At 32.2% G+C, this 17389-nt stretch overlaps 1 protein-coding gene across 1 annotated transcript in view; it reads left to right on the top strand.

Annotated features, from left to right (window-relative positions):
- Positions 1 to 17389, top strand: part of LOC131845935 (insulin-like receptor) — an 89456-nt gene that overhangs the window by 553 nt on the left and 71514 nt on the right. Inside the window, exon 2 of the mRNA XM_059195098.1 lies at positions 11939 to 12093. Coding sequence (XP_059051081.1) covers positions 11982 to 12093 — 112 coding nt within the window. The 5' untranslated portion in view covers positions 11939 to 11981. The remainder of the gene's footprint in view (positions 1 to 11938; positions 12094 to 17389) is intronic.

The following is a 17389-nucleotide window of genomic DNA, read 5'->3' as shown; positions in this document are numbered from 1 at the left end:
CCCTCGTAGAAATCTGTCCCGCGGACAAATTACAAAGTATACATGACCACGTATCTCTCTGCTCTATTCGTTTTGTGTGTCTATTTCCGAACGAAAATAGGACTTCTAAAGTTATCCACTGACCTAACTTTCGTACGTGTAGTAGCGCCATTGATTTCATCATAATTGTCTAGATTAGATACAGTAGGTATTTCCCTTCATAAGCTTCTACAAAAACAGACAACTGAATAAATAAACGTTCACACAACTTTATATACCTAAGTTCATTTTCCTATTTTTTTTATTCTCGTGTATATTATTATAAATATATTATTACATGTACAATATTATTTGTACTACATATTATTATTGTGATAGAAAAAATTAATATATCTACTATACCAATTACAAAATAAAAATAGATACAATTTTGTTAGGTACGATTGTTTATCATAATTTTTGTTTATAAAGGTACATTGTGTCCAAGTACATTAAAGTTTATTATACAATAAATACTTCTAAAATACGAGTCACAGTGTAATACTGAGGGTTCCATTAATAAGAATGAAAACAATATACCTATTTCATAATATTTTATTTATTTCATAATTATTTATCTAAAATAATTTATTTAGAAGTAACAATACTTTTAGAATTACTTAATACATCTTAAAAACAATGTTGGGGAATGAATGAATTGCATTTATTTGTTGATGTTATATTCGATCGTAAACTGAAACTAGGTAACAAAAATCTACGCTTTGTTATGATAGCGCAATCTAAATTAAGTTCAGGTTTATACTAACCCTTTGTAATTGTAAGTCCCGATTTCGAGTCCCCTTGCAGAGAAAAAGGAATATACCGACATAATATGTGTAGATTTAATCTACATATATGTATATGCATTTATGCACTCTAATCATAAAAAAAAGCTTAACAAATTTACTTAAATAGGCATTTTCACTGTATTCTATAAACTGTACTTTGAAATTATTTTAAATCGGTACACCAAAAAATAATAATGTTATTCTGTATACATGTGATATATGCATACAGGTACAAAGTTTCATATGTTTATTCCTTCTAAAAAATTAATTTGGATGGCATTAGTAGCTTCTGAAATATAGCTCTATGACAGACGGACGAGGATGAACTTCGTCTGTCCAAATTTTAAAATGACAACAATTGAGAAAATCGTCTCTAAAACACGTTAGTAAAATAAATGTATTTTGCAAAATTGTTTGTCTGGTAATTTTTTCCCAATTATTGCTCTGTCTAGACATTTATTTAGTCAGGTCACCCACCCTACTTATAATTTTGATTATTCCTAAGTGGGCAGTTAGGGCAGTTCGCGATTAGGTACGTAGAGGTAATAGTAATAATAATATAAAGTAATACTATAAGAGTAATTTAAATAACAAGTTGAAATATCTGGAATACCTAATATATATTATTCTGACTGTTAAAACATTTTCTGCTAATTAAATAAATATACTGTCCGAATTTCGCAACATAACAAAATAATTGGTTTAAGTATTTAGAATAATAAAACAAAATTATAACGCATATATTTATAGATTATTTTGGTGGCAAACAAGCATATGTCCCATCTGACGACCTCGGTGGTCTAGCGGTCTAGCACACCGCTTTACGTCCGATGGTCGCGGGTTCGATTCCTCGCACGGCACAAACATTTGTATTCATGAGTATAATTGTTTGTATCGGTCTGGGTGTTTTCTATGTATAATATGTATGTATTTACGAAAAAAAAATTATCTATGTATCTGTATCAGTTATCTAGTACCCATAACACAAGCTTTAGCTAGCTTAATTTGGGACTAGATGGCGCTGTGTGACTTGTCCTGAGATTATTATTATTATTATTATTATCATTTGATGGTTAACGGTCTTTGCCGTGATATAACTAACAAATAATAAAAATATAATAAAATTCACTTGCCAAGTCAATATTCTATTTAATATCATTAAAATAAGTAATAGATCTATGAATGGAATGAAATTCATAGAATGAACATAAATAATATATTATTTTAAATATAAACTGACAACTGAAAACAATTAAGAATAATACGAGGATTAGTTTCAGGTCTGAAATAGAAAAAGATTTCGGTTACGGCCTCAAATTTTTATCGAAGTTGCTTATACTTATTATAAATCCTATGAAATACAAAAAATTCAATAAAATCATCTTTATCAGCACTTATTCAAATTGATAATTGAACTGTGAAAAAGTAATAAAGTGCCAGACAGACTCATTCATTCGATATTAAATATAAGTAGAAAGGATGTAGGACTTTGGTAAATATCATCGAAAAACGTAGGCGGCACCTATTTACCCTCCTAAAATATGAATTGTGTAAAAAATATCTGTACAAAATTTGTAGACTATTTGTTAATATACTTATCTATAAAAAGAAGCTATTTAAAATATTAAAGTATATTTTCGCCTAGATACAACTGTACCTACTTGTTAAAAAAAGGTATATCTACACTGCGTATAGGTATTATCTACACTACCATTATTTATATATGTATGTTATATAGCGTTATCCACAATTAATAAGAAAGAACATAAATTCACCAGACTGGACAACAGTTAGCAAAACTTCTGATTTTAGGATGTAAATGTTATGTTGAATGAATCAGGTAAAAAAAGTTTAAGAGGTAAACGTTTTCCATAGACGATGAGCAACATCAACATCAGTAGCATTATTTCTGGTAAAAAGTTTATTCCACATCCTGTGTAAGAGGAAACTCATTTACCAAGCAGTTCTAGATTTCGAGGAAAACCTTATAGTCGTTGATGGCTATGAAGGTAGCTGAGCATACCTCAGCTCAACTCCTTTAAACATAATCCGTTACATAAGGGATAAAATGTACAAAGAGAAGTAAAGTCTCACCGCAGACTTAGGGGCTCGATATCGCTGTACGCTGTGAGCACAGGATTATTACAAGAACGTAACCAAAGGATCTAAAAACAGTTAATAAAATTACATAAAGTTTCAGAAGCTAATTAGAAAAGTATGCAACATATGTATTATTGTATAAAATAGCTTATTTTTTAAAATAAAAATAAAAATAACGGTATACTTGTTTTTCTTTAATGTACATTACCTTAAATAAAAATATAATAATGCTATTTTTAAACATGGTACATAAGTAATCCGATATGTACCTACAGATTACGAGTCTATAATTGACTTTCTCAAACTCAATTAATTTACTACAGGCAGGTAAATTAGTTATCAGGTGATAAGAACACCTACAAATTAGGTAAGTAGCTTCTTATAGAACAGAAACAATGAATAAAATCTGCTGCTATAATTAATAGTATCAACCGAATTTTCAGGGTCTATCCGTTTAGTTTCGGTGCAAAATTGAAGATTCGATTTCGGTAACTACAGCAATTACTTAAAAACGCTAACATGGAAATACTTAACTTATTTTGCCTAAAAGTAATCTTTAAGTGTCACCCTAAAGATAATTTTTAGTAAAAATAAGCTATTATTATAGTTATTTGTGAAATAATTGTTTTTAATTGTATAATCTAAATTCATATAAAGAATAGGAAGATTTTGAAAACACTTCCAAATATAGAAAGTTACAATATTAGCTAAGTAATATTTTTAGGGAATTGCATTTTAATTAGAGACCACTACAACAGCTAACGGGAACTTTGAACATCGAATACTTTGAATTGATATAATATCACGGTTTCGGTATCGGTCGAAAGTGGATTAGATTATCAAATTCGGTCTCGGTTACAAGACTTTGTTTTGGTCGGACTGATTAATTATTGGTGCTGACGCTTACTTAATGGCATGAGGTGATAGATATCTGTTATGATTAAACAGGTAAGTATGTAATCTGTATATTAATGCCCATATAGACGACTTTCTACAAAATTTCCCTTTTCTCAATTATTTCAATATTAATAAATTAATAATACAAAACGGTATTGTGTGTTGCTTGGGTCTTCCTTTCATCATAAAAGGAGGATATTATTAGCCTATTATAACTAAGCGGCTTGGTAACTGATTTTATTTCGAGGAACTTGTGTGATGTGCTTTTGTTACCCTCAGTTGGCTGTTAAGACGTCTTGAGAATGACAGGCAGTAGTGACACATGTCTTTTTACCCTATCACCACATTTCTGTTATGAATGTTTGATGTTTATGAGTATATTACGGACTACCTAGTTGTAACCCTTTGCAGCGTATAATAAGACGAAAAGTCAGATATATGGTCCGTCTGTATTCTATATTTATTATATTAAAATCTATGCAAAGAAAGCAAAATAAATCACAGAAACAGATTTGCATTTTTTTAAATTATTTAGTACATAGTAGGATTATGATTAAGTATTTATAATGCTGTCCTAACTATTTATTTATAATTAAATATCAAACTATTTTATTAATCAGATTAAAAACAGCTACATACAGGTTTGTTTTTTATTTGTACATAAATGATATGTTATTTTTTAATATTTGCTACAAATAGCGCTTATCGCAATTCGTGTTAAAACAGTTCCGATTGATTAGATAATAAGTTGAAATAAACTTGTTTATTTAGGTAGAATCAGACAAATGATTGAAAGAGAGAGACGTCGTATTCGTTCGATGTGTTTTTTTTTTATTAAAGTTGTAGACGTTGTATTGAAACATTCAAAGTAAGGTTGTTATCAAAATTATCGATAAGCAACCACTCGCGCGCGAAACGTGCACCTTGAAGTCTTATCAAAACAAAGTTTTACGGTTCGCGCGGCCTTGTATTAACTTGTTGATGTGATCTTCTTACGTTCTTCGTTCTGAAAATAAACCGTTATACTATATTATGTACGTATTAAAGGAAAACATTTTGTTTCAAAATTGTTTACATTTTAATTTACAAACAATTTCCTTTTGGACCTACTGTCCACTATTAACTATCTGATACTGTATGTAATTCGATAGGTTCTTTAAAATTTTGTTTCACAAAAATGAATGTACAAAATTAATAAAGAGTTAAAGTTCATTAATGTCCATGACAATTATCAATACAATACAAAATCAGTCCAATTGATAACCTCCACCCCTCTCTTCAAAGTCGGTTGTAAATGAATGTATCGTCGCAGTGATGTTGTTGGTGTAGGCGTCGCGTTACTTGTACAAAGTACGTTCAAGTTAGATGCGGGGCTGAGGGGTGCAATGTTTTGGATCGGGAGTCAGCAGTGCGCCGCCGCATTGCCCGCGCAGACTAATCGATCGCGCTGCGCTGCGCGGCTCTATTATTTATTACCAAAAATATGGCGGCGTGGTGCGGCACGCGGTCGACGACCTCGCTGCCGGCCACGAAACGCCGCGTAAACAACTCTCAAACAAAATGTAGCGCGGGAAACTGGTCCCCTTACTACCTGCGAAGCGATACCGCTCTTGTCCGAAGGACCCCACTATGGACGGAGACGCGGCGCACGGCGCATTTACGCAGTTGTAAAAGGATGCCCTTCATTCGCGCTCCGCGGCATTATCTTTAGAGGCGGCAGACGCCACGCGAAGACCACGTGTGCACGCCGCACTTTAAAAGTAACATACCTACTTTGATAGTGATAAAAATACTTAATGTAAGTAATCAGTAGGTATTTACTTACCGAATAGTTACACTTATGTACCTAGTGCCTATCAGCATAAGTTTTACTATAAAAATATGCATGTTTGCGTCTCCGTCAATTGCTTGCAGGCTATAATTATTTAGGTAGGTCGGGTATAAATAAAATAAAAAGGTATTTTCTATGCTACGCTTTGTTGGGTTAACTGGAAGAGATCTCTTTTCGAGATAAAGTCCGCCTTTGCTCACATTGTCTCGTAACTATAATTATAACAGTAATTAGTTTGCAATAAAGAATATTTACATTGAGTTTGTATGTAAAAAGCTACGACAATTAGAAATAAGGCAATGAATGGTTTGTTACTTCATAACAAGTAATTAGGAGATCTTGGCGAGATTATCGTTTACACAAAAAAATACAATCGAATTAATAACGTTTAAGGAATTCATAATAATAAGAAGTGGTTATTAAATGTTCCATTAAATTGTGTTTATTTAATCTTTATTTAAGAAATTATTTATTCATTTATTTAAATTTAAGTGATTTCGAACACAAGAGGTGTTCGAAATCACTACATAATTAACCACTTTGGTTTCCAAACTGACCGCGTGGAGGTCGACCTGACTTGGTACATTTCTAGCAATGAAGTCACTAATTTCCATTACCCCCTCCCTCCCTGTAGGTATGTTATAGATAGAAATGTTATATCTCCAGTCCCATTATTCTTAGCTTCCTTTTGATACATACATTGTAAAGGTAAACTTAATATATTATAATCTATAATATAATGCCTGTTGTAGCATCAGAATTCATACCTCTTTCCTATTACAGAATAGTATCCTACATATTTTGTTACAAACTATTTATTATACTACTTCTATACGTTCTACTATTATATGTTCCACACTTTAAATTTGACAGAGTTACCTTCAACAGCACCTGAATACACACCTCTCGACCATCTTTATTATTATTGTATCATAATATTACACCCTCTGTTTACTAAGATACAGTACCTAGTTCATTGCATTAAGTATTGTTTTCATTCATTTTTTTTATATATGATAATGAAATGTTGCAGTTCGCCTGCGCTAACGGTTTACTCTGGTGGGGCACCAGTTAGTATGATAATATGAACAGGTCAGCATAAGATCTGGTTAGTTAGCCCATAATGATAAATTATCCTGGAATTTATCACGATGGTTTCCGCGTGGTACAACCAGACATGGTACATTGCTAGCTCGTTGCTTAGGGTGGAGAGTCCACATTACTAACAATCACCTTCCCCCCTTTCATTCATATTGGAATGGCCAACACCACACGTAAATAGACAGTCAGTCTACCTAATGGAAAGTGGAATGGTAACTTTCCTTTATTTATAGACAAGAATAGCATTATGAACAGTAAGAACACTACAGAGTTACGTCTTAGTACTCCTATATGCTTTACTATTTATCCCTTATTTATTATACTAGTTTGAATAGTATTCATTTGTCTCATAAAAGACTGTACCTTACTTAGCGAAAGAAAATAACAATAGTCGCATGATTATATTATATTATTTTTTCTTTCTTTATGATAAACAATAAATAAATTTAAACGCGGATTTTTGTTTATTTGTTTGTTTGATACCTTTTGGCACCATAAAGCTTGAACTAATCGCCATGAAATTTGCTATATACGTAGTAATTGAGATTGAGAATAGACAAAAGTCAAATATATAAAAAAAAAAAACAGAATGTGGCCGTCTGTCTGTTTGTTTACGTTTTCACCACAAAATTAATAAAATATGGCGATAAATGCTTTTACACCTACGGGCATGAGCTACTTTTTATATAAAAAATGCAGACGAAATTGCAGGCTAAAACTGGTATGTAATAAATGGTCTATTAAATAATAATAGACAGTAAATAAAGTTTTACTACAAGCGCCATGACCGCAGCATCACGTCACACGAGTCGCACCAGCTACTGCATTTGCATATGACCACCTTACTCTTTTTATTCATATTCTATTCTCATGAAATAATATAATAGTAACCTTAGACAATTCACACAGCGCCAAGCTAAGTAGCACTACTGTAATGTGTACTAGACAACTGTTAAAAAAAATTACGTATTTGTAATACGTACCTAATTATATTTTTTAACAGTTGTCTGGTACACATTACAGTAATAATTTTTAAATACATACATAATATAGATTGAAAACACCCAGGTCGATACAAACATTCATACTCATAAATATAAATATTAAAACCGTCCGAGGAATCGAATACGCGATCATCGAAAGCAAAGCGGCGTGCTAAACGGTTAGACCATCGCAGCCGTCTAATATGAAGCGATAATAATTAAAATTTATAAAAAAATGTTGCTTACTAACTAAATAATTAATTACTATTACAATCGTCAATGTCAACATAAATTAACATGAAATTAAATATTCACTGTTGTATTATTTAATTACGACTTAACATTGCAATTATAATATTTTATTATTTATCGCATTTTGACTACATAATTTAAGTACATTAGAAATATTATTAACAAAGGAGGACTTATCTTTAAAAAATGTTATCGTACAATTTTAGAACATAAAAATGACATATTGAATTAAATATTATACAATTTTAATAATTAAATATATACAATTTCAATTTATTAATTATTTCTATTTTTATTTTAATTATTATTATTATAAAATCTTATATATAAAATTCTCGTGTCACAGTTTTCGTTCCCATACTGCTCCGAAACGGCTTGACCGATTCTCATTAAATTTTGTGAGCGTATTGAGTAGCTCTGAGAATCGGCTAACATCTATTTTTCATCCCCCTAAATGTTAGGGGTAGTCCACCCCGTTTTTTATTTTAAGGCTAAACAACGTTTGCCGGGACAGCTACTATTATATAAAAAATAACTCGTCTTCCTCTCTTCTCTTCCGCTTGCTGTGCCCAACAGGGTCCATAATTAACCTTTTTTTGAAATTTACCTGTCTATCTATCTACTGTAAAATTATGGAATGCAAAGCTTAAATAAATAAAGAGCTTTCTCCCAGTCAACCAATTGCAGCGTAGCATACGGAGTGAGTGCATTAAATTGTGCACATGTATACGTAATAATTTTAAGAAATATGAAGAAGTAATATAATTAATTAAAAATTAACAATACTGTTCAAAATTTGTTTGTTAATTGATATTGTATTGGCGCTAGTATGAGTATATATAAATAATGATATAATATATAAATATATATATATACAGAACCTATGTGATAAGAATCAATAAATATTGATGCATACTACAAATATATAATGATACTATTACTATATACTATTCACATATCGGTAGAAAATTAGTATGATTTTAAATACTATTAATATTTAAAGTATGAGAACGTAAATAAATAAAGCCGGAAGTGTATATAAGTTAAATATATATAAAGCGACGAGGTTTACCTCTTTTCAAATTGGGGTCAATTTAAAGTTTATGATTTCATTGTAATCACGTTTATTTTATTTTGTTGAGTTATACCACAAATTATTTTTTATAACAACTATTACAATAATGTCAAATTTTATAAAACGGTCTAATCCTTTTCGTTTATGTGGTTATGGCGATAATGAAATAAATGCCAGCTAATTAATAAACTTAATACAATTATTATTTCAATAAAACAATAATTAATATTCGCACCAATTTCCTATAAATTGATTTTTACGCATGACTGACTCCATAATTAACTGCCGAAGTGTCGACTTATTAACCTCTGATCGTGATTAGGTTAGGTTAGGTTCACTTAAATCGGAAACGTGTTTCTTAATTGATATTTTCCTGTTATGGGCTAACCGTGGGAACATAGATGGCTCCCACGCTAATTACGTTTGCTTTTATGCCAATTGCCTTCGCGAGTCAACTGCGAGCGCATCATCAATGAAAATTTTCATCAATGAAACCACAGAGTCAGCTATTGTTGAATTTACAACAAGGTTGTCAATTTGCAAAGAATCTCTGTCGACGCAGCATGAGATTGTGATTAACCACTGTTGATGTTTGGTGTACATTTACTACGATAGCGGTGTCGTATTCGTGGCGCCACTTTGCTTGCATGTTTTCATTTCTACAACTACAATACTACTTATTCCCATTTCTAACTTTCGACATAAGGTTATTGCTAATTAGTCGTAGCATTTTATCGGTAACTGAGTACATATTGCGCCGAGGAAAATATTCGTGATAGAGTGCCAGAAAGAGCGAACAACATTATACATTTTATTTAAAAAATATTATAAGGAAAAATAGTTGTTTGTTTGTAAAGGATAAACTCATTTTAAGCGATTAAAAAAATCTTAACTAAGGAAACCTACATTATAAACGAGTAACATATGATGCAACGCCACGCGTAATACCTAGTAAACAATATTTTAATTGTTACGCCACCGACAAAACTTGTGGCTGAAAATATAGGAGATAAATTAATTATGCATAATTCAGTCTATTCTATATTTGTGTTTAATTAAATAAATTAATTATATTACATTATTTCCATGAATTTTCTTAGTTGCGGAAAATATGGCGCGAAATATCCGTAGTGTGAATCAGCTTTAAATAATATAATTTCATAAATAAATAAGTGTATAATGAAAGAGCTTACTGTAACCTTTACAAAACTGAGACGTAATCAATGAAAAAAAAAAGTGTCTAATGTCGTATAACTATAAATGCACGATACCGTACAAATAGTAAGGTATGTCAACGCCTGTGGCAAAATGTAGTGCTTCAGGATGTCAAGGACAAAAGAAAGAATTAACGGAGTCTTCAACACCGTTATCTTCGTGAAGTGATAATTTTGTACGTCATGAAACTGTAAGAAACGGGCCTAACGTTAAGTAACGTATGGGTAAAATACATGCCTATCCACTAAATATTAACGTAAATCAAATTAAAAAACAACATACCTATTTATTGTCCCAGATTAAAAGTTTCGGTTGCCATTTCTTAATCCCTAAGCTGGTAAATACAAGTAGACAGCTTTAATCATTAATTTTTATTTACATAGACCACCACAGAGCAATGGCAGATCCCATCCCAGTTCCTGCTAACCTATTCTTAGATTTATTTGCATTACGTATGACAAACTGGCAGAAATGTCAAAAGCATTCAGCATTTACGTCAAAAGTATAACTTAGCAGTATATTAGTCTGCATTCTTGATCAATATATTAATTAAAATATGCTTTTAGCATATTTGCATATTTCATATTGTTATTGCATATTTATAAACTACATACCAATTATAATGATTTCTGTGAAAATATAAAATACGAGTTATATTTCGTAAGGATGGAAGTGTCAAATAGTGAGTATATGTGAGTATAGGTACATATTAAAAATGTATCAAAAAGATTTTATTAAAAATGGTATATATGTACATCTCCTGTCGTGAAGTGTACGTTATTGACTTTTAGTCTGACGGAATTTTCCGCGAAGGGAAACTCGTTTAACTATAAATCCCATGCCCATCACATATATTGCCCATTTTAATATTAATAAAAGCTGGTTTGGCATTTGATTAAAAAAAGCGGATTTGGAAGAAAAAATAATCGCCAGTACGCTAGTGTCACCTCCAAATAACATCTTGTTATATACGAACTATACCGTCTATTTATTGTTATCTACCTAGATGCATACGATATTCGGCAAGTTGTACAGCTAAATTTACTATGAAATAAACAATGGTTGTAAACAATGCATCTGTCGCATCATATGCAGTTTAACGGAGGAAATTACCAAATGTGCACAACAGTTTGTCATAAAAAAATTGTTTGCACCAAATTTATATATTATACCTACTCGTGTTATTTCTTTAATATCAGAAGTCATTATGCAATCTATATAATTATATTTAGATGTTTATACGCCCGGAACCCTGACCATTCCCCTATTGCTGGCCGTTACTGAATCCTTTTAATCCATATTGATCTGTGTATTTAAATATATTTTTATAAATATTATGCCCTTCTTAGGCCACTTTGTATTCGGTTTACTGGAGAAAAGGCCAATATTGCTCATATTGTCCCTAATTGTAAAAAATACTCCATGTTGTCTAAACTAGGAAAAATCGGGACAGACTGTTAGTTACAAATAAAATAATTAGTAGTCGTGGTATATATATCTGTGTAATATATGTTTGTTTTTAATACTACAGTGGTGGTAAAACAAGCATACTACCCATTTGATGGTAAACGATTACCGTAACCTGAGACAGAGTGTTACGTACGCGTTGGCGATCCTTAAGCTTGTACTTTATTTGCAGCAGTACGAATACAATTTGAAGGATAACTTGTTGTTTCAGCTCGGGATATGCGGCCGGCACGTGGGGGGCGCGGCGCTGCGTAATGCGGCGCGCGTGTGATGGGGCTCCGTGGCCGGTGGCGGCGTGCGCGCTGCTGCTGGCGTGCATCGCCGCCTGCGCTGCCATCGAACAACGGCAACATCTCGCCGAAGGAGGTACATTACATACACTGTATACCTACATATCATATAGTAACAAAGCTACTATACGAAATTGACAAAATGAAAAATATCCCACTACATTTTAATGGATGATAATGGTATTGTGCATACGCCTTCGCTAACACTGCGATTTACGCTAACGGGGCACCAGTGACACATTCACCAGCAATTTACAATGATGGTTTCCAGGAGAACCGCCAACCTGACATTGTTAGCAATGGGGTTAACAGTCCACATTACTAACAATCCCCTTTCCCCCATCTTCATTACAATTGTAAGTCTAGGTTTGTGCAAATAATATAAAATTAATATAGAAGACCGGCCGGGAAATAAGTTGTCACTTTCGAGAGTAGTTGCTCTCAGAGCAAAGGAGTACGTTTCGAGGGTTTGTCTTCATTACTTTAAATATAGAAGGCCTTATTTATGGCCAAAACACATAACAGATTTAACACAGATCTTGAAAGTGAATTGTTCCGAATTAGCTTATCAATCGTCTGCCATTTTAATTTATTTAAGAAAGACGTAACGCTTTGTTAGCTTACCTAACCTACACCTGTTACACATTGTAATATGTATAAAGTAGAAACAATGTTAGTAGAAATAATAAGATAAATATTTTTTTATATAGATCGATTGACGTCTTATTCATTGTTATGTCCATTGCAAATTAAAATAAATAATTTACACAAAAAAAAGAATGATGTCGGTATTGTTTATTTTATATTACATGCGAGCGACTGCATGGCCTTGTTTTTGAAATCTTAATTTTTTTATCAAACCGCAATGTCATATGTTTGATGGTATATAGTAATATTCGCCAATATACATATTACATATCTCACTAAATACATTGTGATATCTTTTTTGTGTTGCTTTTCCTGAGAACTGCGTTGTCATCCATACCCTATAGTTTTACTGCCACGTCTCAACCTCTAAACCGAAATTAGTTTCTATTTATTTGTTAATTTTTTATTGCACTAAACATGTAATACAAGAATTATAACAGAGTAATTGATGTACAAAAGGCGGTTTTATCGCCCAAGCAATCTCGTCCAGACAACCTTTGGGTTGAGAAAAAAAGTGACAGAAAGTCTGTAACTTTAGTGAACAAATCCAAATTAGCGATCTCATTATTTTATTATCCATAATAATATTATAAGATAATTTGAAAGTCTACTTCAGAATAGAATAAAATATATTCCATTCCTACACAACTGGCTAATTTATTATTCACTAGTGACCTGTCCTGACTTTGCACGGGTGGATTTTTTAATTTCTCCGGGTGTATTATACTATAACACGGATGTATTATACCTATAAACCTTCCTCTTATATCACTATTGCCGAACACTACATTAAAATCCGTTGTTTTAAAAGATGTAAGCGAACAGACAGCGGCGCCGACTTTTTCTTACTTATGTAAAGATTTTAATACTTAGAATGATTACTGCCTATTATTTTAAAATATATACAAGAAAAAGAAACATTTGAAGGGGAACACTCTATCTAGAGTTATTATACTCCTAGCGTGTGTGGGCTACACATAATACTTTCACTGTAATGTGTCAGTGTTTATATTCCATTCACTTATAAGTTATGAATAATCCAGGCCTTACTCGATAATAGTGTTATGAGTCGGCCAAAAATATGTATATGAGGTGTAGCCTCCTTTATTATTACGTGTAATACATATACACGATAAACATATAAATAGAAAATACTCATAATTCAAAACCAATATTTAATTGTTTTGATTACTAAGAAAAGATTTGGACGTGATAGCCCGCCAATTTTTATCTGATAGATAGGTACGCGTTTCTTTACACTTGTATGTTATCTGTAAGTACAATGTCTTTCATTATTTTCGCGCTAGGGGAGGCTAGGATATGAATAATTGAACGTTTAGACTTAGATTGAATAGAATTCACACCAATTAAAAAAGTTAATATACGTTCTTTGTAACTCCATAAAATATAGTCATGATTCGCTCTATCTCATTATATATCTTACTATATCATTCGATTATTACCTAAGTACCTACTCTCACATACCTTCACGACCGATATCAGAGGGAGTATTCAGGCGCATAGTGAAATGTGGATGTTCTGGTGAATGCAATATTTATCATGTACACATTGCGTTCGGTTTGTTTTGAATATCTCGGTTTAACTTTTGGTTTCATATTGGACCTTCCTGCGATCTGTTACCGTAAAGTCAGTCAAAAGTAAAAAAAATCATACAAAGATTTTATTATTTATAATATAATATTTATATATGCCATTTGATCTCAAGACCTTTTTGAATTCAGGATAGGTAACAACTAGGCCATACCCGTATCTTCTGACCTCTGATATTAAATGTTCTTTAAAAAGGCATATTTCTAATTCTATTTCTAACAGTGATTTCACTGAGATAGATATCCAATTATCATTATCACTTTTATCTTAAAACTCATGTCCTTCATTTTCAAAAAAGATTGTTCTGTCGTGTATTTAAATTGTCTGACATATTTTATAAAGATAATATTGTGCAAATTCTTAAATCAAAACAAACTGCATGTCCGCGCAATTGAGCATCGTCATTCAATGCTGATAAACTGTTTAACATTAACACAAACATAACATATTTCTTGAAACAAGCAGATAAATGATACAAATGTTGAGATGCCTACTGTTGTTCAAGCAATTTGCAAGTTATTATTTTAATAAAATATTCAACATTATATTAGATTTTGTTCCATAAAAACGGAATTCAATCGTGCCAAAATAAAGACAAGGTCAATACAGGAGTAAACTCTTTTCCAATACAAATCTATAAACATGATTGCAATACATCAAAATACATTCGGAATTATCGTACTTTATTCATAAAAATCTCAATGTACCACTGTCCGTTGTAAATATTTATACTTGTTGCAAAATGTAGGGTAACACAAGAAGGGATACTAGTAACGTTTTGTAATCGGTAATGCTTGATCTGTGATCGTCGATGGAAGTGGCGAAGATGGCGGACTTGCACTAAATGTCAGCAGTCAACAGTCAGCAGGGCGTGTTAGGCGATGGACATGAAGTGGGCACGTGTAAACAACGCTCTGTGCTCCGTTAGCGCGCCGGATATTAGCAAAAACTTCCGCGCGGCCGTTGATCCGGCCCCGACCCGCTGTGGGGCCACTCGTGGGCCAAAATTTTATTTTTATTTATATATATTTTTTACTATATCAGTACATGTGCTATTGAACCCTGCGCTGGCGTGTTCAGTATCGCGCCGCCGTTTAATCCGTCAGATAACGAACGGAGTGTTGTTTGTTTGTAATTCTCCTCCGCTCGACAGCCGACGATCTAGTGAGGCCTCGTTAGGAGGCGCCCCGAGTTATCTTCTGAACCGAACCAAATTCACTCGTCCATGTAATAAGCGTGTTGATATCGAACTTTGCAATTTGAACGCTCGTTTCTTACCTTCTACAGCTAATTACAGTTGACGTTGTAAAACTGCTATAGGTACATTATTACCTTTATATTTTATACTTATAAAATATATGTTTTTGTTTGCATTATACACTACGTACGTTGTTTATATTACAGTATTTACAGTACAAATTGTAAATGCTATAAGGCATGTAATATGTTTATAACCTACATACATTATTTATCTATGTTAACTATAAAATATCCATGTTGGCGTACCAACTAATTAGTATATTATATACCTACTCAAAATTTCAGATATTATTAAATTTTACTTAGGTGGGTGGTCTTCACTACCTTCACATTTAGACATTACTCATTCTAAGCTCGATCCTACTTGGAGATTATACATACTCTCACCATCATGATCCAATATGTATAGTATTGAGAGAGAAGAAGCGACAGAGAGTAGTAGAATCGACAGAGAGTAGTAGAATCGAATACTCTGTGGTGTACGTGTCTAATTTGTTTTTGCCTACTCTAATTTGTGAGTGGCGTTTATATACTTACCTATCGATAAGTATGTGTATTTTTCTACAAGTAAACAAAACTTGCTCGACGCGGTAAACCCGACTATCCACTTTTCGTGTCGATACCTTAGGCGCCTCAAACTCACTGGTTTAGGTAACAATATAATTGTACAATATTATAGTTGCACAATTCAATTAGCTGTTTTTGTGGCAGTACAGTTTTATTGTGTGAATTGTTTGTATGTAATTAGCGGCTAAAATTATAATTGATAGTTTATGGAATGTCTCATACTTGCTAACTTTTAATCTATTTCAATTAGTGCTTTTGTCATAGAGTTGCCACAAGCATTAAAAAATACTTGGTTAAGTTATATATTAAATCTGTCTTCCAATATTCTTCTTAGGTATTTCAGTTTTATTTCAACTTTGCGTTGATACATATTGAGTACAAATTGTTTTATAATATATTTTTATACACTTATTGTAGTGCATAAAAAATGTTGCAACAGTTACAGTGTTCATACAATTTGTAATTGTGCTAGGAATAGCGTTATTTCCAACAAATAGGGTTATAATTAATACATAAATACGTAACACATAAATTTGTTGACTATTCAAAAGTGCTTAAATTAAGTTTATTTGAATAAATTATTTTCTATTCTAATACACATTGTCGTGTTATAACATGGTCAATAAACTATTAACATCACTCGGCATTATGATTAGGCTGCATTAACAGAAGTCACGAGCAGAGTGTATAATATGTACGAAGCTATAAGTCTGCAAACTTCAAAAGAGATTTGGCGGAGGTTTTGTTGAACAATATGACGTTCGTCAAAACTCAATATCTTTATTGTCAACCTTTTCTTAATGAAGTTTTTTCCGACTATGTAAATAAGCAAATAACCAATCATTGCAGACAGATCAGTAGGGCACGCCCCATAGTCTGCGATGATTGGTTACTAGTTTGCTTTTAGTCTTTCAGATTTTGCACTGTGTATATTTATTTGGGGGCTTTGTACGGGTATTATTGATAATGAAGTTATGTGTTGGCAACAAAATTCACGCACAAGCATGCAAATTATAAATTTCATTGTAAATACGTCGTATAAAATATGATTCATTTTGTTATTGCTTTAGTTGTCGGCATATGTAAATATTATTCTTTCTCACGTACCTATTACCTAATGTTAAAGCTATGTTTGGTGCTTTTAAAATAAACTACAATTGCGATTACATTTGTTTTATATTTGTAACTGACTAGTGATTCGCTCTGGCTTCGCCTGAGTGCTGACAATTTTGTCAATTTTGTATATACCTCTTAATACAATACGAGTATAATTGTATAGCCGATGT

This window comes from Achroia grisella, unplaced genomic scaffold (genome assembly GCF_030625045.1).
Source record: "Achroia grisella isolate CSIRO2021 unplaced genomic scaffold, CSIRO_AGI_Agris_v1 utg487, whole genome shotgun sequence".
In the NCBI taxonomy this organism is placed as follows: Eukaryota; Metazoa; Arthropoda; class Insecta; order Lepidoptera; family Pyralidae; genus Achroia; species Achroia grisella.
This window is presented reverse-complemented; position numbering and strand designations above follow the sequence as displayed.